This window comes from Pseudorca crassidens, chromosome 16 (assembly GCF_039906515.1).
Source record: "Pseudorca crassidens isolate mPseCra1 chromosome 16, mPseCra1.hap1, whole genome shotgun sequence".
NCBI classification, from domain to species: Eukaryota; Metazoa; Chordata; class Mammalia; order Artiodactyla; family Delphinidae; genus Pseudorca; species Pseudorca crassidens.
Genome location: NC_090311.1, coordinates 15,756,982 through 15,780,408, shown reverse-complemented (window position 1 = coordinate 15,780,408; position 23,427 = coordinate 15,756,982). Strand labels below are relative to the sequence as shown.

Below are 23,427 nucleotides of genomic sequence, written 5' to 3'. Positions count from 1 at the left end.
TCTTGGTTATTGTAAATAACACTGCAATGAACATAGGGGTGCATATATCATTTTGAATTAGTGTCTTCATTTTTTTTGGATAAATACCCAGAAATGGAATAGTTTAATCATATGGTAGTTCTATATTTTATTTTCTGAGGAACCTCCATACTGTTCTCCATAGTGGCTACACCAATTTACATTCCCACCAACAGTGCATGAGGGTTCCCTTTTCTCCACATCCTCGCCAACACTTGTTATTTGTGTAAAAATGACACCTCTGCTTTATATGTAACAGAAAGAAAACAAAACGGTTGTTTTAAGACTTAGCTGCAGTCTGGGCCACTTAGGTTAGGACGAAGACAGCATTCTTCAAGGGGATTTTTGTTTCCTCTGGGAAACCCTCCTAATGAGCTTATAAAACGTAGAGACCCTAAGGTAATTTAGACTCCTGATCTGACAATGAGGGAGAAGGAAGTTGGGGTCCCTGGGATGGAGGGGAGAAGGGCCTTTGTAGAGAGAGGAAGCCTTACCAAGATGGTAGCAGATGAGGTTCTGAATAAGTATGAGAAATGGCCCTCATCTGTACTGTCTGCTCAATTTTTCTGTAAATGTAAAATTGCTCTAAAAATTAAAGTCTATTAATAGACTTTTCCAGTTAATAGAAAGAAGGAAGGAAGGAAAGAAAGAAAGAACGGAGGGAGGGAGGGAGGGAGGGAGGGAAGAAGGAAGGATGGAAGGAAAGAGAAAGCCTGAGAATACTAGGCAGTTGTATATTCTGTGCTATAACTCCCTCCATTATCCCAGACATTCAGTAAACTCTGCTGAAAACAGCTGCTTTGGGAAAAGGAGGAAGAGAAATGGTGTCCAGTATGGGGTGAAGCCATGCGAAAGGCACAGCACTCATAAAGGGGAGACCAAGAAGTTGGGAGTGGCAAGAATTTAGAGCAAAAGGGGACCACAAGAATGTAAACCTCGAGGAATCTCTAGAACTGTGTTGTCCAATACTATAGCTACTAACTACCTGTGGCTATCGAATGGTTGAAATGTGACTGACTAGTCCAAATTGAGATGCACTGTAAGCTAGTATGAAAAAAAAAGAATGTCAAATATCTCAATAATTTTTATTTTAATTACTTGTTGAAATGATACTATTTGGGGTCTGTAAGGACAAATAAAAAATATATTATGAAAGTTAACTGCACCTATCCCGTTATACCTTTTTAATATAGCTATTAGAAAATTCAGAATCATGTATGTGGCTTGCATCATGTTTCTACTAGACAACGCTACTCTAGAATCTTGGGGAAAAGCCATAAACTTGCTAGAGTATAAGACATGGGGAGCTTAAACACTTTCTTTGGATAGTAAAAAAAGGGATGATCCCAGTAAGTTGGAGACATAAGACAGCAGACTTGACAGATAAAGTATGGGAAAATACAAATTTACAAGAACCGATGACAATTTTTTTAGTAAAATTTTGTTTAAACTAAAAATAATTCCTATGAATGACGTGTTCTCAAAATATGATGTAATTTATAAAAAAATTCAACTTTTCAGGAACATATTGATAGCATGAAACAAAGTATATATGGTACAACTTTCCAACATAAATAACTTACATTCAGTCCTTCGATTTAAACTAGAAGAAAAGCATGGAAACTTCTACCTCCCGGGGGATAAACGAATGTGTCTTCTAATATCTTGATGTGTTGAACAGTGACCACCCGGAGACTAACACTTTGTACTTTCAACTAGAAATATAAACTACATACAGGGCTGCCCTTGTTTACTTTTTTCTGTTTATTTCATATCAAACCTACTCCTTAAGCCATGTCTCAGGAAATCTATGAGCACAAAATAAAACAAAATATAATGCCTGACCCCAAGTTAGCCAATCTGGATGTAAGCAGAAGTTATATTTTTTTCTGACATGCTACCTAAAAGGCTCTAATTCAGTACCTCTGGGTTCTGTATTATGTAGAGATATGGTTATGTGTATATAGAATTGGCAAACCTCAGACCTGGGGTGATTTAAATATCACGTGATCTAGTCTCTTTCTTTTACAGATAAGGACACAAAGCCACAGAGAGGTCACTTGCCTGAGACCATAGAGCTGCTTTAGTGGCAATGGCAGGACTTAAGGCACACAGAGTGCGGACACAGTCAGTACCCTGGGTGTGACCTGATGCTTCCTGATAACCAACTTGGGTCATTTGAAAACTGGGGATTTATCATACTTGCTCATAGGGATTTCCAGGAGGATCAAAGACTCTCTCTCTATATGATGCGCATTATAGCCTTTGTCATCTCTGTCACGCTCAATGGGAGCCAAACTCACGCCCTTCCTTCCCCTCCACCTTTTTACCCGAGCTATACGCCAGTGCTCTTTTTCCTGAAAAGGTTACACTCAGTAAAAGAAACAGCTGTGGACTCCAGAAAAGCTTTTGCCCGCCGCCTTTGATCATGTATTTGAGGGTCTCTAGGCAGCCTGGAGCTTACTTGAGAGACCCCGGGGACAGCTGGTTAAGATGGCAATGCTGACCCTTTGTAGCCTAAGGGGCTCAAAATGAAACACGGTTTCCAGGAATGAGAGTGGGTACCACGTGCAGAGCCCAGAGGAAAGCTGCAGAGCAGGCTCATAGCCTTGCCCCTCTTCCGCCTCTTCCAACATCACTGAACCCCAGCCTGAGCTATCCAGACACGCCCTTAGCTCAAGTAACATATTTCTCACAGAAACACACAGAAACTACTCGCTTCTTCCTTGGCCACTTGGCCACGCCCTGGCTCCAGGATAACAGGACAGCACATTTCATACGTAGATGCCAAGAGCTGCATCCCCAGAAGGGGGGCTTGTTAACAGAAATCAACCACAGATGGGTCACTTCTTAAGTGGGAAGTGTTTTCCTGCTTGAAGGCCTTCCAAGCGTTCTTGCTTAATTCTCACTTCTCAACACACACACACACACACACACACACACACACACACACACAAGCACGCACAGAAGCCAGTGTCCTAGCACCCCAATCTTAAAGTTTTCCAGTCCTCCTTTAAAAAATGGCTTTGGGACATGGTTACTTTGAAGTAGGAGTCCCTCATCTCAGGGAAAAAGAAATATAAAGTACAGATAAACAGCAAGGTCCTACAGTATAGCACAGGGAACCACATTCAATAGCCTGTGACAAACCAGAATGGAAAAGAATATGAAAAAGAATACGTACATATATGTATAACTGAATCACTTTGCTGTACACTAGAAACTAACACAACATTGTAAATCAACTATACTTCAACAAAATAAAAAATTTTTTTTTAATATTTTTAGAAAGAAATATAAACTTGGGACTTCTCTGGCAGTCCAGTGGTTAAGACTCCATGCTTCCATAGCAGGGGTCACGGGTTTGATCCCTGGTTGGGGAACTACGACCCCATATGCCGCGTGGCACAGCCAAAAAGAAAAACAAAAGAAAACAAAACACAAAACTCCATTTTCATTGCTCTTCCACAATTAGGCTCCTCTCCTAGGATCAGGCACCTCAGTGAACACCCAAAGGCAGTGTACTGCTGGTCTTGGGGGTGGGGGGAGCTCAGTCTCCCCCTTAAGTTTAATCCATTCCCAAATTAGAGAAGGTGAGCAATTCCAGGGTCTGGGAGCACATTCATTTACCATCTGGTGAACTGGTGTGGAGTTAAGGGGATGGGGCAGCCTCCAAGGCAAGGACATGGCACACAGCCAGGAAGCTGGAGGGTCCATACCTTTGCAGGTGAAACATCTGATGTGGAAATGTTTGGTCTGGACCCGAAGCACTTCACCCTTGCACGGCTCCCCACATTTATGGCAGTGAATGACAGGTTTCTCTGACGGGTGGTGAGGGTCCTGAGGGTGGGCCACTGAAAGAAAAACAAAAAAAGATCCACGTGAGTAGAAAGCATTGCTACAAAAGCAGTCATTGTGGGCACGCATAAATATACCCAGAATTTCAGTATCAAGTGAGCCACATATTGATTCAATAAGCACTGGTGGAGCCTCTGCCCCCATGTCATAATTACGGGGACACACAGATCAATAAGAGAGCTGTGGCTTTAACAGTCCGGTGGGGAAAACACTGGGCTTGCTCCTCTGGCAGCCAGAAGTCTTGTCTCTTCCTCCCAGACTTCTCCAGGACTAGGTAATTGGGTCATTAAGTATATGATCTTATTTGGTTCACTAGTGTACGGTACGTCCCTATCTTGATTTAGAAAGTGCCTTCCAGCCAGGAGTTCACTGCAGACTGTAATCCTTGACAACGAGGACCGTTTATTAAAGTTCGTATTTTTGTGTTTCTCCCCGTTTTTACTTCTCCTTCTTTCCCCAGCTCCTCTGAACACAGCAGAACACTCGTGCACCAAAGGGGCTCAGTTAGCATTTATTTCCTTCTTAGTTAGCAGGCACTGGCTAGTTCCTCGTCTCCAAAGAGTCATGCCTGATCCTCATTTGGCAACTCAACCCGTTGGATGTCTATTACGAGCCTCCTGTTGTGTGCACAGTTCCTGAGTGGTTGAGAGTCCGCCTGCCGATGCAGGGGACACAGGTTCGTGCCCCGGTCTGGGAAGATCCCACATGCCGCGGAGCGGCTGGGCCCGTGAGCCATGGCCGCTGAGCCTGCGCGTCCGGAGCCTGTGCTCCACAACAGGAGAGGCCGCAACAGTGAGGCCAGCGTACCGCAAAAAAAAAATAATAATAAAAAATAAATAAATTAGTAACTACGTGGATTTCTCTGAACCTCAGTTTCCTCTCCTGTAAAACAAAGGGAATTGGATCAGCGGATTTCGAAGATCTTTCCAGGCTCTAAAATCATATGATGGGGCTTACAGGGATTATTCTCCCAGTTTCCAGAGTGTGGCCTTCAGAGAACAGAAGTTATTGTGACGGCCGTGCCCCAGGAATAGGATTACAGGCTCCTCTTACGAAGAACCAGGAGAGTAGAGGCAGCAAGGGGACACCTGCTTGACGCTACCCAAGGATCTTCACTGAACCTGCCGTTTGTCCAGCCAGAGAATGCAGCGAGGCGTTCGGTGCTATTAAATTCCTTTTCTGATTTGGGTCCTCAGAAGGAGGAACCGTGTGATATACAGAAATGTATTACATAAGTACCTACATGAGCGTGATATGGGATAAGAACAGTGAACCTAAAATTAATCAACCAACACAAAGAACAAAGATGATTTCTTTTTTCAAACGGTAAAACCAGGTTGGACCGGGGGAGGGGGGTGTGGGCAGGTATTGCTGAAATTGAATTTAGAAAGCACCTCACAGCAAGGAGCTCTCTGTATACCACGAGTATAATAGTGCATTGTTTCCCTCAGACCACTGTAATGTTCTCATTTCGCCTGGAAAGAGTTTGAATAAGACAGTCCAATTAATCCATTACTAGTTAAATTCTCAGAAACAAGGTTCTCCTTGTGAGATTTAGACCAGGAGCAGGTGTAGTTTCGGGTTAAACTCCTGACCTGAAATTCCTGCACTGGACCCCAAAGTGTTCGGCAAAGGTATGAACATCGTGATACCCCTGCATTTCCTTATCTGCCTGCTGGGATCTCTCTTGGAAACCCGTATTCACAACAGAAGTCAGTACTATCTAAAGGAATTAAGAAGGGGCTTCCTTCCAAGATCTCTAAACAACCACTGACTTTTAAAATGATGTGTAACAAGGCCAAAAATCTATTCACCTGGGCATTAAAAAAAAAGTCTCCCTTAACAATATCTGCTTTATGTAAGGTTTTTCGTTTGTTTGTTTCAACCTCCTGCTTCCTATAAGAATGGAGGAAAATAACATTTACGGAGCATCTGTCTGCTAAGTGCCAGGCATGGTGCTAGGTGCTCACATATAAGTCATTTTATTTCATCCTCACCACCCCTCCCTCAGTGACTTGGGGAATACTGTTCCCCCTTGACAGGTGAGCAAATCAAGCCTCAGAGAAGCTGAGCAGCCTTCTCAGGTAACGGTAAGTGGAGGCTCAAAGATCTACACCCAGGGCTTTCTGACTCCCAAGCTCATGATCCTCTTGTCTAAATCAGAAATTTAGAAATCAGAAATTATTATAAGTCCAGCGATGATTGTTGTTAAGTCAGGCAATAATTTATTTAGCCAGGCTCAAGTACTGCTCTAGAAGCAGCAACTAGGACTTGGTTTATAAAGGCTTATGCACTGTGTACAGTAATATATTGCTAGCTAAGCATGGCACCCAGGTGGTAATCCTCAAGGTGGCTCTGCTGATCCCCTATATCAGAACTCCCTGTGCCATGTACTGAATACGCAGATTCCTCAGCCCACTGAACCAGGGGTGCGAGTTGGGGACCTGTTATTTTCGTAAGCTCCTCAGGTGATTCTTATGCATACTACAGTTTAAGAACTACTGTCCCCTTAGAATTCAGACAATACTGTTAAGCAAGTTACAGAGAAGAGTTAGAGTGAAGAGAAGTAACCCACGAGACCATCCACCTCAGAAACAATATTAGAACACAGTGGATCTCTTGACTGTGAGGGAGAAGGCATTTTTGGATGAGAAATTGCACTGCGGTTTCTCTGGACACTTGCATTTTTTATAGCTAGGCAAGCCAGCTATGCTGAGTAACGATGAGGGAAGGAAGATATCCTTTCACTTCTTGGCTCTTCCCTTTGCCCTCAACGCAGGTGCCAATGCCCATGCTGGCACCAGTCACAGACGTCAGAACTGGGCTCAGCATCTGCATTTTGCAGGCATTTCCCTTTGGAAATATGTATTACACTGCGCAATCCTCCATGCCCAGAGATGACCTTTATTTTCACCCAGAGATGAGCAGAGACTACACCACGTTTACTTGCCTTTCCATCATACATCAGCCCAGGCAGACGCTTATCAGAACCACCTACTTGTGAAGAAATGGGCTCTGCTTGTTGGAGGACAGAATCCAAAGACCAAAAGAGACTCAGTATTTATTTCATCCCAACTCAAATCAGTAGAGACAAAAGAATCTCTCCGCTTTTTAAAGATCAATAAAGAGGTTTCCTTTACATAACTTCCTTTGGCAGTTTGGTTAATACCACATGTATATCCTTTGGCTCAAGCCTACATTTTTGAAATGTGCTTAGCCCCTTGCAACATAAAAGATGACATTAACTCTGTACTCCTCTTATTTGCCAACTAGCTCTGCTGCTAATTTTTACTTCATTGCTCCATCCTTCAGAGCCTGGGTGGTCCCTCCGTATTCTACTGACAGGGAAAATGAGGGGCAGAGAGCTTACGCTCCTTGTGCCCAAAGTCAGCAGCAAATTATGGACAGAGGTACACTCAGCACTCGGGCTTCCCAAGTTTCTTCTGCTGTACCAAGTCGTCAGTGATTTACCCCGGAATTTGGGCAGACATGGTTAAAATCTTCCATGGCTCATCAGTTTGTCGCTAAGATAAGAATAATACGATGAGAAACCAAAAGCATGGTTGCGTATCTCCTGAATGGCGAGGAAATGTATATGAAGAGCCAAGAATGTATTTGCCTGAAAAGGTAAAGGGATTCGTCCACTGCACAATATCCAGTTTGGAGGGATTCTGGAGACTCAGTTAAAACAGGCTATTGCAAGGCTAACTGAGGAGTTTCACAGTCAAGTAAAGCAGGTTAGCCTCATCCCTGGGACTCCAGCACAGAACAGAACCAAAGTTCCATTTTGGATGTGTTACTTTGGAAATGCGTATTAGAGATCGCAGGTGATGAGACTGTGTGTGTGTGGGGGTGGGGGTGGGTTGAGATCATTAAGGAAACCTGTTACCTTCAGTGCCCCCAAGCAGAGGACATTAAAGGCTGTAAGAGGAAAGCTGAAAAGATTAGGTGGAGCCCCTCCTAATATTCCAGAACCAGCCTCGTCTTACCCAAGTTCTTTCCTTCTGAGGGACAGACCATGCAACTAGACCAGCAGAATCAGAATATCTGAGAAAACATATTTGAAATAAAAATCTCCTTAGCAGGTGACTATCACAGCCCATGACAGCCTCCTCAGGATGAGTTATACCTTGCCCCGGGTTATCTGAGTTATTCAGAATCTCTCAGGTAATAAACCCCCCTCCCAAGTACGCGTCCCTGTCATTAGTACCGTCACTCCCTTCGCCAGCCTTTGAAACCACACAGGCTTAATGGCTTTCAAAGCCCTTCCATCTGCATTATCTCATGAGAGATATCTCATTACTCTCATGAGAGCCCAACAAGGTAGGAAGAGCAGAAACTGTCAAGAACGTTTTACAAATGGGCAAACTGAGACTCGGAGGAACAGAGTGACTCACCCAAGGTGACACAGCCATGAAACAAAGAGTTGCCAATAAACCAATGCAGTGCTCTTTACACCCAAACGATCCCCTGATCACTGACGCTTGGAGACGTGCAGCCATCCTGATCCCACCCTCTCTTTCATCTCCCACGAAATTCTGTCCAATCTCACATCCCTTAGTCATCTCTTCTCTCACCACATGAATCCAGTCTTCAACCCCTTTTTCTCAGATTGCTGAGAGTTCCCTGCTCCCTGGCTCCTTCTTCTTCAATGTGACCTGCGAAGAGTAGGCAACTCAAAGGAGTGGGGCATCACTCCCCACTCCTTAAGTTTGGGCTGTGCTTGGTGACCTCCTTCCAGAGGGGACAGTATGGAAGGGGGAGTGGGAGAGAAACTTTACAGTGGACAACTCTGACAAGCACTACCTCACCCAGGTGGTCAAGGTCAACATCAACAAGTCGTGTTGATAGCATGTACCTTTGATATGATGTGATGAAAACTAGTACTTTGCCCCTGTGACCTTCCTTCCTCCCCAAACCTCACAATCCGAATCTAATCATGAGAAAATCCCCAAAGTACCAGACCAGTACTCGTCAAAATCGTCAAGATCATCAAAAACAAGGAGGAAAGTCATATCGTCACAGCCAAGAGGAGCCTTGATGACTAAATGTAGTGTGGTATCCTGGATGGGATCCCAGAACAGAAAAAAGACATCATATAAAACCAAGAAAATACAAACAAAGTATAGTCTTAAGTTAACAGTGTGTCAGTTTTGTCATTAACTGTAACAAAAGAATTATATTAATGTAAGATGCTACTCATATGGAAAACTAGTATACGGAAACTCTCTGTACTATCTTGCTGAATTTTCTTTAAATCTAAGACTGCTCTAAAAAATAAAGTCTATTAAAATAAAACCAAATAACTTCCATTATCTCTCTCAGTCCCAATCCATCAAGTCTAAAGTTCTTGGTCTCATTTCAGAGATCTTCAATAACATGACCCACAACAGCTATTTAGATATTTAAGAAGAAACTACATTGCTGAGTACTTCTCACTGTGCTGAGTGGTTTTGAACTCTGGGAGGCCAACCCCAAAGATAGACACTAAAATCCTCTGCGGTCCATTCATATAAATATACAAGTGAGGCCTCCTGACCACTTCCTGGTCAGTCATCTGAAGCTTCTCTGAAGCTCTCACTGTAGCTTATAGTAATAAATTATTTCATTCTCCTCCAAGTCCTAAAGCACTAAATACCTGCACTGTCACCCAGCACTTAATTTTCTCTTGTTTTGTGTTTATTTTGCTTCTGTTTCACAGTGCATCAATCCTGACCCTACAAAATTGCAAGCTCAATGGTCAATTCCTCCAGGTTTCTGGGATACTTCTGATTTCAAATAATCTGAGTTGTTCTCTCTGTACTTCTCAGTTCAATTATTGGATCAGGGAAAATACAGTTACCATCCAATACCACTATTGGAGCATCTCCCATATGAAGCTACAGATTCTTGAACTTATGACATCTCAATATGTAACTCTGTAACACCATTCTATTATTGTAACAAGTACAATTTATTGAATACTTACTATGTTCTAGGCCCTGTGTTAACTAATTTACACTCGCAATCACAGATAATCATCACAACTGCCTTTCGGGGGTGCTGTTTTATTATTCCTGTTGTGCAGAGGAAGACACCAAGGCTAGGAGTCAAATACCTTGTTCAAGACTTATTTATGAAACAGAAACAGACTCACAGACTTAGAGAATGAACTTATGGCTATCAGGTGGGATGGGTGGGGGGAAGGGATAGTTAGAGAGTTTGGGATTGACAGGTACACACTGCTGTATTTAAAATGGATAAGGGCTTCCCTGGTGGCGCAGTGGTTGAGAGTCCGCCTGCCGATGCAGGGGACACGGGTTCGTGCCCCGGTCCGGGAAGATCTCACGTGCCGCGGAGCGGCTGGGCCTGTGGACCATGGCCACTGAGCCTGTGCGTCCGGAGCCTGTGCTCCGCAATGGGAGAGGCCACAGCAGTGAGAGGCCCGCGTACCGCAAAAAAAAAAAAATTGTATAAAATGGATAACCAACAAGGACCTACTATATAACACAGGGAACTCTGCTCAATATTATGTAACAAATGGGAAAAGAATTTGAAAAAGAACAGATACATGTATATATATCACTGAATCACTTTGCTGTACATCCGAAACTATCACAACATTGCTAATCAACTATACTCCAATATAAAATAAAAAGTTAAAAAAAAAAAGATTACACAACTAGGAAGTTGTCTGACTACAAAGCCCACACTCAGAAGCACTGGGTAGGGGATTTCCACAGGAAAGTATTATACAGCATAGAACGAAACCAAGCTAGTACAATGTACTAAATTCTGATTACACACCTCAGAAGCAGTAAACACCCAGCTGCATCGTAATCCCAAAGGTAACACCTGCTAGTAAACAAGCAGATGGGAAATAACACTTCAAATATAAAAGAAGTTATTCCAGGCTGCGGCAATTTATGGGGAAAGAACACTTACAGGGGAAGGGTAATAGAGCAAGGGGATGCATTCAGCCTCCACCCTGAGCAGAGGGGCCTGGGTTGGAAAACTGTCTGGTTAGGACTGGTCTGGATTTGCAATCACAAAATGATTTTCTGCTGGTAAGTTTGGTTTCTGTCTAAAGATAGGAATCCTATTATCCTGGGAGCCTACATTTCAGAGGAACTGCTTCACTACTGAGAAAGCTTTCTATGCTTCTACCCCATTAGCTCCCATTTAATTGTAAACACACATCACAGAGATGTGTTCTCCCGCCCTTCCACCGCTTCTCTCCACCTCCTCCCTTTCTTTATGCTCAAATGGTACTAGTACTGAGCCTAGGAATCGAGCAACTCAGGAGTTTAAATAAATGCACAGAGGGCTTAATTTGCAGTTTACCCAGAAGTCCATTTCCTGCTGTGGCAAGTGGTAGTTACGGGAAGCTACCCACTGTTACCATGTCAGTAGTTGTCCAAAATGACCCTTCTCTTAAATTGGCTTCCATGACCTAATTTCCTTATACCATGTTAGTCTGGTGGTCAGGATTACTGCTTAGCACAAAGCACACGGCCGCCTTGGCACAAACACTCCCGGCGAGCAGTAGGACGGCTGTGTTCTAGCATCCTGCCACTGGTGGCTTTCCGCTTGTAACAGATCCCAATATCTGATTTGCCTTTTCTGAGGCAACGCAGTTTGTCTCTGCTATTCCTCCAAACATAAAAGACACCGTCACCAATGGGTCAGCTGGGATCCTGATTATAGCAACAGCCCAGGCTTTAATCCAGTTAATCTGATTCCCCCAAGGCAAAGAGGTACTAGGATTATAATAATTCAGCCAGGAAATTTCCTCCGTGTAAATCATGACGCTTTTGCCCTGCTGTGTGTGCTACACCTGCCTTCTGGGTCGGAAGGTTAATCTTAGAAAGGGATTTACCATCAGTTCGGTGTCTTCTCCTCCTGCTTCTAAAAGGGTGTCTCCCTTGACACACCGTTTCGTTGAGATGACTCACTGAGGCCACTCCCTTCTTTGGCCTCCCCTAGCCCTTCTCTGACAGCACTTAGTAATTTAACTTTGGAGCACAGTCACCGGTAGAAAGCCACACCGCTCCCCCCGAACAGTAACTCAAAAGGACCCTGCAGGAGACCTGACTCCTAGCCCTGCCTCTCCTGACACGAGCCTCCGCTTCCCCGAGACCATACAGAAGGGCTAAGAGGGGCTTCCCTGGCGGCGCGGTGGTTAAGAATCTGCCTGCCGATGCAGGGGACACGGGTTCGAGCCCTGGTCCAGGAAGATCCCACATGCCGCGGAGCAACTAAGCCCGTGAGCCACAACTACTGGGCCCGTGTGCCGCAACTACTGAAGCCCGCGTGCCTAAAGCCTGTGCTCCACAACGAGAGAAGCCACCACAATGAGAAACCCACGCACCGCAACTGGAGAAAAGCCCGTGCGCAGCAACGAAGACCAAACACAGCCAAAAATAAATAATAAATAAATAAATAAATTTATTTAAAAAAAGAAGGGCTAAGAATGCCTCACAGGTTGAAGTGGGGACAACACGAGGTCATCTCCTCGTGGGCCAGCGCCCACAGCACCGGCCTGGCACACAGATGCCCGAGTCATCTGAATGTTGGGAAAGACCGTCACTAACCCTGATGAGCAGGAATTTCTAAAGTTTAACAACAATACCTTCTGAAATGTGACACAGCCTTTGAAAGTCACCCAGGGATCTCAAATTGTCCCTGCCCCAGCAATTCTACTTAGAATTGGATCAAGTCAAACACTTGGGCTGTGGCCACAGCCTGGACCCTGCTGGCAGACCACCGAGGGACAGGGTCGCAGTCTAACAGCATTTAGGCCTAGGGTCCTGGGATGGGGTTTCACTTAGGCCTGGTAGCACCACCACTGCCTTCTCCCCCGCTAATTCCAAACCCAGACACATGAGAGGGGTTTAAAAAAAACAGAAAACCAAGATGTTAACTGTAGTGTCCCTGTGAGGTACACACTGAAGTCTGATATCAGCACAGGAAGCTTCCCAGCTGTCTTCGCCTTTTTTTTTTTTTTTTTTCTGCTTCTACTTACTGCCCAGGACACACTGGGAATTACTAACTAGTTAAAAATAGCACTTAAGACAAACGAATGAAAATTGTTAATATGCGTATGGTACTTCACAATTTACAAAAGGTGTTCAAATATAATATCTCCCTCGATCCTATCAACCTCAGATTGACCTCACTGAGCATTAGCAATGTTAAGGACCTTCCCTCCAAGAGTGGTGAGCTGGTAGGGCTCTTGCCTGCTGCAGAGAGCTGGCCTTGCACAGCTCTGCCCAACTGTGCGCTCAGTGACTTCACCTTAGTAGCCTGAAATCAGCCACGGGGCGGGTATTTACACCACGGAAATCGGCAAACTTTACAAATCAGGGCTTTGCCTTGTGCCCGCTCCCAGAGACGGTTGTGACACGTTTACTAGCACACCACCGTGCCCGAGGTCACCTGCTGGTAAAAAGCAACATGAGGATTTTAATTCAGGTGGTAGTAAATTTCAAAAACAAGACTTTGAACCCTTTCTGAAGTGGCCCTCCCACTCGCACTCTGAATAAACACGCACAGTCACCTTCCCCTGGGTCTCTCCAGCGTCCGCAGGCCTATGGGGAAGATGAAAGCAAAGGACTTGAGTTCACAGTATCCAACGTGCAGAATCAGACATGATCTTACAAACGCTGGAACTACACTTTAGGTATTTAGTCTCCTTTCAGAACTTCAGTCTGGCTTGTTCAAGCTTTCTGTATGACATAACTCTGCCCCGTGTTACCTTTGCAAGAAAAGGCAAGCACACATCATCTATACTTGTCACCTTGCCAGGTATTTTCCTCATCATCCGGGCGACAGAGAGCCTGACCCTGGGTGGTTCGATCATTCTCTCATTTAACTTCAGGGATTCATCTGCTGGAGTGGGGGAAAAGAGATTATTTCCTAAAGTTTAGCGAAGTTCAGACTTAGTGAAGTCTATCACTGGAAAAGAAAAAATACGTTTGAAGTTCAACACGCGACCGGTGGGGGAAGAGGACAGAGACATTACATAAATGTCTCCATTAAAACTCCTAAATGCAACCTTCCAACGCTTGAGAAATAACTTCTTAGCAACAAGAGTCAACAAATACTGACCACATTAAGAGCTGCTGTGTGTCCTGTGTTGTTCCAGGCCCTATGGGGAACTCTGGAGACAGACCTCCCGTGCCCTACCCAGTTCTGTGCACAGCACACAGGAGTGTCTCCCTGGGGAGCTGGTCAGTGCTGAGAGAAAACCACTTGGGAGCTGTCCTGGGAGGTTTAAGACTGTAGGAGAGGCACAGACGATATGTTAGGACTTCTGCAGGGAGAAGCATGCAGTAGGTTGGGATGAACAGCTGGAGAAAGTTCCAGGGAGGAAGGACTGGGATTTGAGACCGTGGTATGGGCAGAATGTAAATGGTGACAAGGGGAGGATAGTTCAGGGAGCAGGGACAGCGTGAGCCAGGGTCTGAAGGTGGGAGAGCTATGGTTAGTCGGGCAGCCCTCTGACCCAGAGGCTTCGTGGGCAAGAGCAACGGAAGGCGAAAGCGGCAGAGTTTCTCCCGTGACATTTGTGTAAGTCCCAGATCCTGCCCTCAAAGAGTTTACACTTTTATGGCGTAGGTTAGATGGAAGGAGGTGGAGGAAAGGATAAACAGACAGATAAGGAGATAAAGAGAGACGGAGAGAGAAAGAAAGAGAAGGAATATGAATGGGAATAAAAGGTAGAGAGTAAATCGTGTGCTGAAGTAAAAGTGTAAACTGAGGAGAGAGAAACCAAAAAAATTTTCAAGAAGGAAGCATCCTTCCAGCTGGGTCTTTAAGGCAGGGTAGGAGGGCAGGATTTAAATGAGTAGGAAGGAAGAGGAAGGCATCTTAGATGATGGAGGGGTGGGACGGGGTATATCTGGGGACCGTCAGGACACCTGGTTTGGCGGAAGCACGCAGTGCGCAAAGGGCAACATGGAATAGAAGACAGTGAACAAAGTTTGACCTGCGCATCCTTGAAGGACAAGCTAAGGAACAGACTCTAAAGGTTCCTTCTCTCTCCCAGGTGGAGGTCTTGAGATGAGTGATATAATCAGAGTATAATTGGCCTATTTCTTAGGAGCTGAGTTAGGACTGGTTTTCAGCTCACAGTGCAGGCAAATTGGGAGCCACGCACTATGACATGATGGCTTTCAGCGAGGGGTCCCCTCCAGCGGTGACGTGGTCACAGTCCTGATTCTGGTCAGCCAGGCCTGGTGCGAATCCGGGCTCCACTCCTCTTAGCTCTGTGATCATGGAACAAGTTACTTTTCTTCCCAGGCCTCAATTTCCTCTTCTGAAAAATGGGTACGAAACCTATTCTGACACTTACAAGGATAAATGTATGTAAGGTGCTCAGCACTTTTCCTGACAGATAATGAGTGTCCATCAAATGGAAGCCATGATGGTTCCCATGCTGTTTGAGTGTGGGGATACGGTGAACTGTAGTTTAAGGTCCTTGATCATAAATAAATGACCATGTGCTCCGCCTGAAACACAAATACGTTGAATTTCCAGCTCTGCTGTCTTCTGTGGCTTTTAGCAATGGACACCTACTCTTCTGCTGGGTAACACCCAGTGAATGTTCAGTGCACCCAATGAATCTCACAGTTTTCGGTGTCATCATTTCAGTCTAACCCGTAAGACTCTAAAGGGCAGATCTTGTTTTATCAGCATATAGTTCACACATCCTAAATTTTACCCATTTAAAGTGTACAATTCAATGTTTTTAGGTATATTCACAGAATTGTGTGACCATCACCACAAGTAGTAATTCTGGTATTTTTTACGTTTTTATCACCCCCAGAAGAGACCCCATACCCATGAGCAGTCACGCCCCCATCCCTCCCCTGCTCAGCCCTGGGCAACCACTAATCTATTTTCTGTCTCTATTGATTTTAAGTAGCAGGTTTGACTAGTGTCCATTAGTCTCCTCTGAGTAATTGGTTCCTCAACAAGTAGGGTGCTAGGAGGGGTTTAGGAGACAGTTGGGAAGAATGCACAGGGTCTGTCTTCAAATAGCGTGGGCTTTTGACTCATGTTCAATCCCTTTGCTACAGAGCAACCAGAATGATCTTTTAAGGGCATTATTTGAGCAGATCATACCACCAGCTAAGGCCTCTAAGTAGCTTCTGCCGCATTATCCAAGGCACCCTATGGTAGCCCACGGAGCTTGCCCACCTCCCTGGTCTGTTCTCATGTCCTCTCCACATCGCTCCCAAGCTCCTGTTCCTGACGCTTCAAGATCTCCACATGCGGGCTTCCCTGGTGGCGCAGTGGTTGAGAATCTGCCTGCTAATGCAGGGGACACGGGTTTGGGCCCTGGTCTGGGAGGATCCCACATGCCTCGGAGCAACTAGGCCTGTGAGCCACAACTACTGAGCCTGTGCATCTGGAGCCTGTGCTCCGCCACAAGAGAGGCTGCGATAGTGAGAGGCCCACGCACCGCGATGAAGAGCGGCCCCCGCTCGCCACAGCTAGAGAAAGCCCTCGCACAGAAACGAAGACCCAACACAGCAAAAATAAATAAATTAATTAATAAACTCCTACCCCCGACATCTCCTTTAAAAAAAAAAAAATCTCCACATGCCCCTTCCCTTCCAGAAGGCTGGTCCCTCTGGTATTTGCAAGGCTGGCTCCTCCTCTTCTGGTCTCATCCTGAAGCACCTCTCACATCAACCCTCTGAGAGCTCCCTCGGGACCACCCAAGTCAACTCAGTTTCCCTGCTTCCCTGCTGCCCCCATCTCTGTTTACTTGCTTTATACTTACCACAGTCTAAACATTCTGTTTCCTTCTTTTCTGTCTTCTTACTACAAGGTTACTGCCACTGTATTCCCAGGGTCTAGCACGGTTTCTGACACCAGGTCTATGCTCTGTAGATGTATGTTCAGCGTGTTCATTCACTTAACACTAGCCTGATTTTCTGTCTCTCTTCCATAGTAACAGCCTTTGGGTGAAATCGAAAGTTGGTTAAATGCCTTGGCGTCACCAATCGGATGTATCAGTTAGGTAATTTTGATGATGTCAATAAACTCAACTAATGACATAATGACTAAGACTTGCTTAAATTTCTGACTCAGACAAAAAACCAAAAGCTGAAGGGATGAGCTTACTGGTGGACCAGTTTCAAATCAACTCTGGCTAAGCTTCTCTCTGAATGAGAACTGAACAAAGGAGTACCACTTCCAGTCGAACTGACCTAGGGCCAGGAGCAGAGGCGGCACCAGAGCCTTGGAAAATGGAAACGCAGTGTTCCCAGAGCAGGACATCACATGATGATGGGGAGGAAGCCAGCAGGGGCTGCTGCACCGTGGGTGGACAGTTTCCTCGGCAAGAATCCTGGGCACACCTGGCTTCCGGCCTCAAACATTTTAAAACAACTGTTCTTATAAGGTCCACAGGTTCCTGCACCAAATCATTATCAGCCATCTCATTTCATTCCACAGCAGAAAGATGAACTACTATCATCAGCTTGCTTGCCCAGGGGACGTGGGCTTCAAGAACCCAGCCAGTAGAGCTCCTTGATGACGTTCTATCACAGGACAGTAGGAACTACTGGCCACAGGAAGCCACTCGCGTGGTCCCGGAGCAGGGTGGCACGACAAAAGTTTCCAAGGTCTTGCTCTGCTTACGGTGAACTGGGAAGACACTGGCCAGCAGAAATGGGTGGCTCCTTAACTCACCTGTCTAGCTCTGTTTACCTGCCCAGGTGCTGAAACTAATCTGATTATTGAACTCCATCCCAATGAAAACGTTGTCCCACCAATTTTACTCAGTCCAGAGGTACAGTGATAACAATAGCTGCAAAAGCAAACAATTACTGAGCTCTTGCTAGGTTATTTTAAATGCCTTATAGTATCGATTCAACCCTCACAACAACCCTATGAAGTTGGTACAACTGATATCCTTATTTTCTGATGAGGAAACCGAGGCACAGGCGGGGTTAAGTGACTTGCCTGAGGTCACACAATTAGTAACAGTGGAGCTGGGATTTTAACCCAGGCAGTCTGGCTGCAGAGCTCCCGCTCATAAATGCTACTCGTTTCCAGGCAAACCTATAACATCCCGAAGGCTTCGGGGATAATCATACAAAGTTACCAAGGTAAATGGAACAATTGCACCACGAGGGACAAATGAGAAAGAGATGAACACATACAGGGAAGCGTTTCACACGTTCAGGCTCTGGACCTGTCTCTCCTGAAAATCCCAGCTGAAGGCAGTTTGACTGCCTCTCCATCCAGCTACAAATTTAATTATTCTCACCGCCTATATTTTCATTTTATTTTCTCTGCAAGGGATCTTGGGTCATTCCCTCTGGCTCCGGGCTGGGCACCTACCCTGCTATTTAAATAAACTTTAGAGATCAACGGACGTTTGGGCAACGTTTCTGAGCTTTTTATACAAGTTCTGTCATTGAAATGAATCCTGACAATAAAGATATGAAGAGGGTAGTATGGGTTTTCTCCCGTATGTTTTAATTTTTATCAAAGTTTAAGAAACTAAAAAGGCTTATATGCATAAAAACCACATACACTGGGCTTCCCTGGTGGCGCAGTGGTTGAGAGTCCACCTGCCGATGCAGGGGACGCGGGTTCGTGCCCCGGTCCGGGAAGATCCCACATGCCGCGGAGCGGCTGGGCCCGTGAGCCATGGCCGCTGAGCCTGCGCGTCCGGAGCCTGTGCTCTGCAAAGGGAGAGGCCACAACCGTGAGAGGCCCACATACCGCCAAAAAAAAAAAAAAAAAACCAAAACCACGCATACTTATAAGGCACGATGGCAACTGCCTGCCTCCCCACCCTCACTGCTCTGTGCTCACCATAAGTAGATGCGTTCGACTTTTGGTGTTTTTCCTGGTCTTCATCGCTCTGTTTCTTAGTCTTAAGAAATTCTTACTGCTACTCTTATTGCTACATTCTCATACCAACTCAGTCACTACTTATTAACATCTTGTTCTTACTAATATGGCTAAACCACATTTTCAATTAACGGTGGTCAGCGCTTACACTTTGAGAATGTAATTATCGTTCGACTAGAACCTGCAGCGCAATCTGTGAATACAGCCCCTTTCTTGTACAACTTTCTTTTTTTCTCCTAGATGTCATCATTTCCTTTTCTCCCACTAGCCTGGTTTCCGATGAACAATCCATCATGTTTATTTTTTTTTAACGGTTTTTGTTGTAGATCTAACCAGTAATTCTTTCCAGCGCTCAAACTTATCAGATAACTTACCAAACCTCCACACCCGGAGAGAAAAGTGGGTGTTTTCAGTGCTATTTTCACTGAAGAAAAAATCAAATCTCACACAGGTGAAGAGCTTGGCTCTACGTCCTCTGGAGACATGATTCATCTGATAGCAACCCCAGCATTCACTCCCTGGCAGCACTGCCTCTGGGGAAAGAAGATGTGCGGGCTGTGGCTGCACAACTCCAGAGGGGGCCGCTCCCCCGCACGAGGATGAGAATGGGGCCCTGGAGGGAGGTGACACACAGATCCTGTAAAGAAAGGGAGGCTTCCCACCTCATCTTCAAATACTGTTCCTCATGGTCTTGCACTGCACTGGTTCCCCACCCCCGGTAGTATCGTATGGGACACTCTCTGTCCTTGTAGGTTGCCACTCTCTGTCTGGCCTTGTTTGTTTGATTCACGTTTAGCACCTGGCTTCTCTGCCTACCTATTAAGCAAAGCCACCATATCAGTGCCACCTCACCGTGGTCCCTGGGCTCTCATGTTAAGCACGGCCTTTCCCTAGGGGGGTCTCTCCATCACTGCCGCACCTGCCAATGGCAAGAAGCCACTCTGGTGCTCTTGTTTCCTAGTCCAAGCTCTTTTTGAGTCCTGTTGCATCTTGCAGGAGTGCCTCCAACTCAAGATAGGAGTGATGGCAGACACACCCAGGACCCAAAGAAAGGTTATGCTTTTCCTGCTGCACGGGAGGCTTGCTATGACAACTCACCTCTCAGACATTCCAAGGGAGGGGTGAACTCTCTCCAAAGCCCCTACGTTACAATATTTCTTGAAATACTCTGATATGTCAAAACTGAATGCTATATAGCACATGGTGCCCAACCAATGGAGGTGAAGAGCTGTTGCACTGATGATGGGTGACGTGGTACCTGACAGACTGCCCAAGCCCTGAAATTGTTCTACTCTCCCTGGTTGTGATGCAAAAACAAGGGGACCAGGCGAGCAGAGAGGTGATGTGGAAGCATACGGGGAAATTCTTCTAAATGAAAAAGTCGTTCCAGAAATATCAGGCTTAGATGCTAATGAGGCCTGAATGGGGGTTTCCTTTGGACTTTCTGCTGAAATTCAACCACGTAGCACTTTACTCTGAATTGAACAGCTGGGTCAGTCCTTAATTGACCCAAAAGATGACAAGCACCCCAAAAGAGGACACCAAATTCTGGCCAACTTCTGTTTAGGATAAAATGATCACGAAAAGATTCCAAAATTATTCTGTCAAAACTTTTCCAGTTGCAAGTGAATAAATCCAACTTAACCAAAATGACCAAAATGTACATATTAAGCACTATTGTAAGTGTCCAGGATAGAAACATGGTTGTCCAAGAAAGTACCTTGCTCTGTTTCCATCCAATAAAACTTTAGTTAGTATAGATGTTCTAAACCAGTGGTTTTCAAACTTCAGGTCTTGACCCATGAAACAGGCTATCGGTTCAAGAGATCATGACCAGCTTAGTTAAAAAAAATAGGAGAGGCTAGAAGAGAGCGGAGAGTAAAGGTTAAGGATTGCTTCATGTGACTTCTTCTGTAGCTATTTATATGCATAAGTGCACAAGTCTTGAGTCTTGATGTGTCAAAATGGATTTCTTACTGTGGGTAGGTTTGGTGAGCGCTGTGTTAAGCCCCAGACCACAACTGGAAGGCCCTTTGGCCGAGTCCTGCCCACAGACATGTTTTGTTTGGCCTACACAGAGTTTTTTTGAAGAGAAAGTTGAATCATTTGCCAACATTTAAGCATCTGGAGATTTTACATAAAAACCCCTATTTCTAGTCACTCTTGGAAATTGGAAGGCCTGGCCATGTGGCCTACATGCCTCCATTCCTAGTTTCGTGGGAACCAGGATAGAGCAACAGAGTGGCTTTTTGCTGTAGGGGGGTCCCTGCTGTCCAGTTTGTCCTAATCTCCATTCATTTGGGTCACCTGCCTGATTCTTGGAGGCATCTGTATGTACAGCCTTTGGTTCTAACCATCCTCAACTCAACCTGACCTGCAAAGCCCTCCATTTACCCTTCCTCACGTTCACTGCAGTCACGTGACCAATAGTAGTTCCTGCCAAACTCAGCTGGCTGCGTTTCCTGCATTGCTTCTGTTTTGCCAGCTGGAACCCTTTCTCCCATTTCCCCTTTATCCACTTGTTGCACTCCTGTTCAACCTTCAAAGGCTTGCTTGCCATGACCTCCCAGGAGAGTTAGTCACTCCCTGCACTGCAGCCCCGTATTACTTTGAGTTCTCTGCTGCATACATTTCACGTTATATCATAATCATTTCTGTGTTTATGTTCCTCGCTAGAATGTGAGTGCTTTCAGGTCAAGAACTACATTTTATTTGTTTCTATACCTAGACTGCTCATCTCTTATTAGGTTCTGAATAAACATTTAAACAAGGATAACCACCTCCGGCACCCATACGCATCCTTCATCCACTTGTTAGTTCGTTCAACATTCACTGAGCACTTACTATGGAGCAGACACTGTATACTGAGTGCGAATTGAATTAAACACCATCCCTAACAGGAAGAAATTAACAGAACCCTTCAAGGTCAATCTTAAATGCTTCCTTTTCTGTAAAGCCTTTTGTGATTCATTTGAAACACTAACTCTTCCTTCCTTTGAACCCCAAGAGAATACCATTTATACCCCTTCTGATCACCTTATGTTGCCTCTCTTTTCAATCAGCACCCCTCCCCACACTGGCTAATTCATTAACCTACTGAAGATAGGACCTTTTCAGTGTATCAGGTTACCCCCGATATGCCTTGTGGAGAGTAGACCTCAATAAATTTGTGATGCGCTCAAGAAGCCCGTTGCTATGGTTCATTGCTTCAGGCTGGGCTCTTCACACATGGCAGGACTGGCAGTGTCTTCCAGTTGAGCAGGTACAGCACCACTGAAACCAGTCCAGCAGCTACCATTCCCACTGAGATGGGTGGTCCTCGACGGCTGTCCAGACAGGGCTCCCACGAGTGGCACACAGCAATCCAGCAGACACTCATCTAGCTCCACGTGTCACTTAGGGGACCCTCCACGGACCCGGGAACCCGCAGCTCCTGCCATTTTTCTGAGGGGTACTCAGCCCTCTCTCTCATTTCCCATCAGATACTCCACAGTGAAATAACCGTGCTACCTTTCTCTACCATTCTCTATTTGTCTTAATTTTTCTTGTTTCTACCTGCACAATGTTTCAAATAGCATTGTGAATACAGACTGCTGAACAATCAATGTTGTTGAATGACAAGACAGAATCCAGACATCTAGAATACAGACCGATATAGTGGAGGTGGGTGAAAAGCTCCAGGTTTTAATACTATGTTTTAGCTCCTCAGAGACTATCCTGGCTCCTTTGAAACTATCTTTTACAAAGGATTCCAAAAAGGTGTATGAACCCCAGTAAAAATGTTCACCTAACCCTTCTAGATTAGGAATGATGGTTACAGAATGGCACTCCTGTGCCATGACTCCCTGCCTTCCCCAAGTCAAGCTGAACGCCAACTCACTCCCAGGGAAAGGCACCTTGTAACTTCCTCCCATGCCCACTCTCTGCCCATCCAGTGTCATATACTGACAGCAGTCTCCTGGCCACTCAGATCTCCCAGAAGATATTTTTTTTTAATGAACTATAGCTTTATTCTGCGACGCAGGAGAGTCAGAGTGAGAACAATGCTCTCGGCCTTCTCTTTGCTGTCTGCGTTGTAAGCAAGATAAATTAGCAAAAGAGAATGGAGAGGCTACTTATATAAAAGTTCTGACTTCTCTGCCTGGAAGGCTGATCATTTTACCCACAGAAACCATGGATTACCTAGACAGTCTCAGAGTATGATCCCCGGACCACAGGCGTCAACATCACCTGGGAATTGCTAGAAATGCAAAACCCCAGGCCCTTCCTCAGACTTACTGAATCAGAACTCTGGGAAGAGGACCTAGAAACCCCTGTTCTTACAAGCCTTCCAGGTGGTTCTGATGCCTGCTAACAGTTGAGAACCACTGCCCTAGATAGTAATTTCCCTGGAAGTCTTAAGAAAACCAGCATCTTCACAGTTAAGTCCAAGTATTCAAAGAAGTCAGCCTATTGGATTGCAGTGGGACACAGAAACTCAACCCTGGGGCCCCTCAGGGCACACTGGACCATAATAGCATTAATCATGTCAGTGTGAACACAAATACAACGTTTCAGAGAAAAGAGGTCATGCATACAAATATTCACCCTCCCCACTGTTAACGAAATTTGCCCTTGAATACACAGCTCCTGCCAGTTTGGGATAAACATACCTCTCCGTATGAGTCACCATCACACCAACACACAATGGAA

At 45.3% G+C, this 23,427-nt stretch overlaps 1 protein-coding gene across 10 annotated transcripts in view; it reads right to left on the bottom strand.

Annotated features, from left to right (window-relative positions):
- ABLIM1 (actin binding LIM protein 1) overlaps nucleotides 1-23,427 on the bottom strand; it is a 312,026-nt gene that overhangs the window by 146,234 nt on the left and 142,365 nt on the right. For all 10 annotated transcript variants that reach the window (XM_067709328.1, XM_067709325.1, XM_067709326.1 and 7 more), the window contains exon 2: nucleotides 3,738-3,872. In XM_067709328.1, the coding sequence (XP_067565429.1) occupies nucleotides 3,738-3,872 (135 nt within the window). The remainder of the gene's footprint in view (nucleotides 1-3,737; nucleotides 3,873-23,427) is intronic.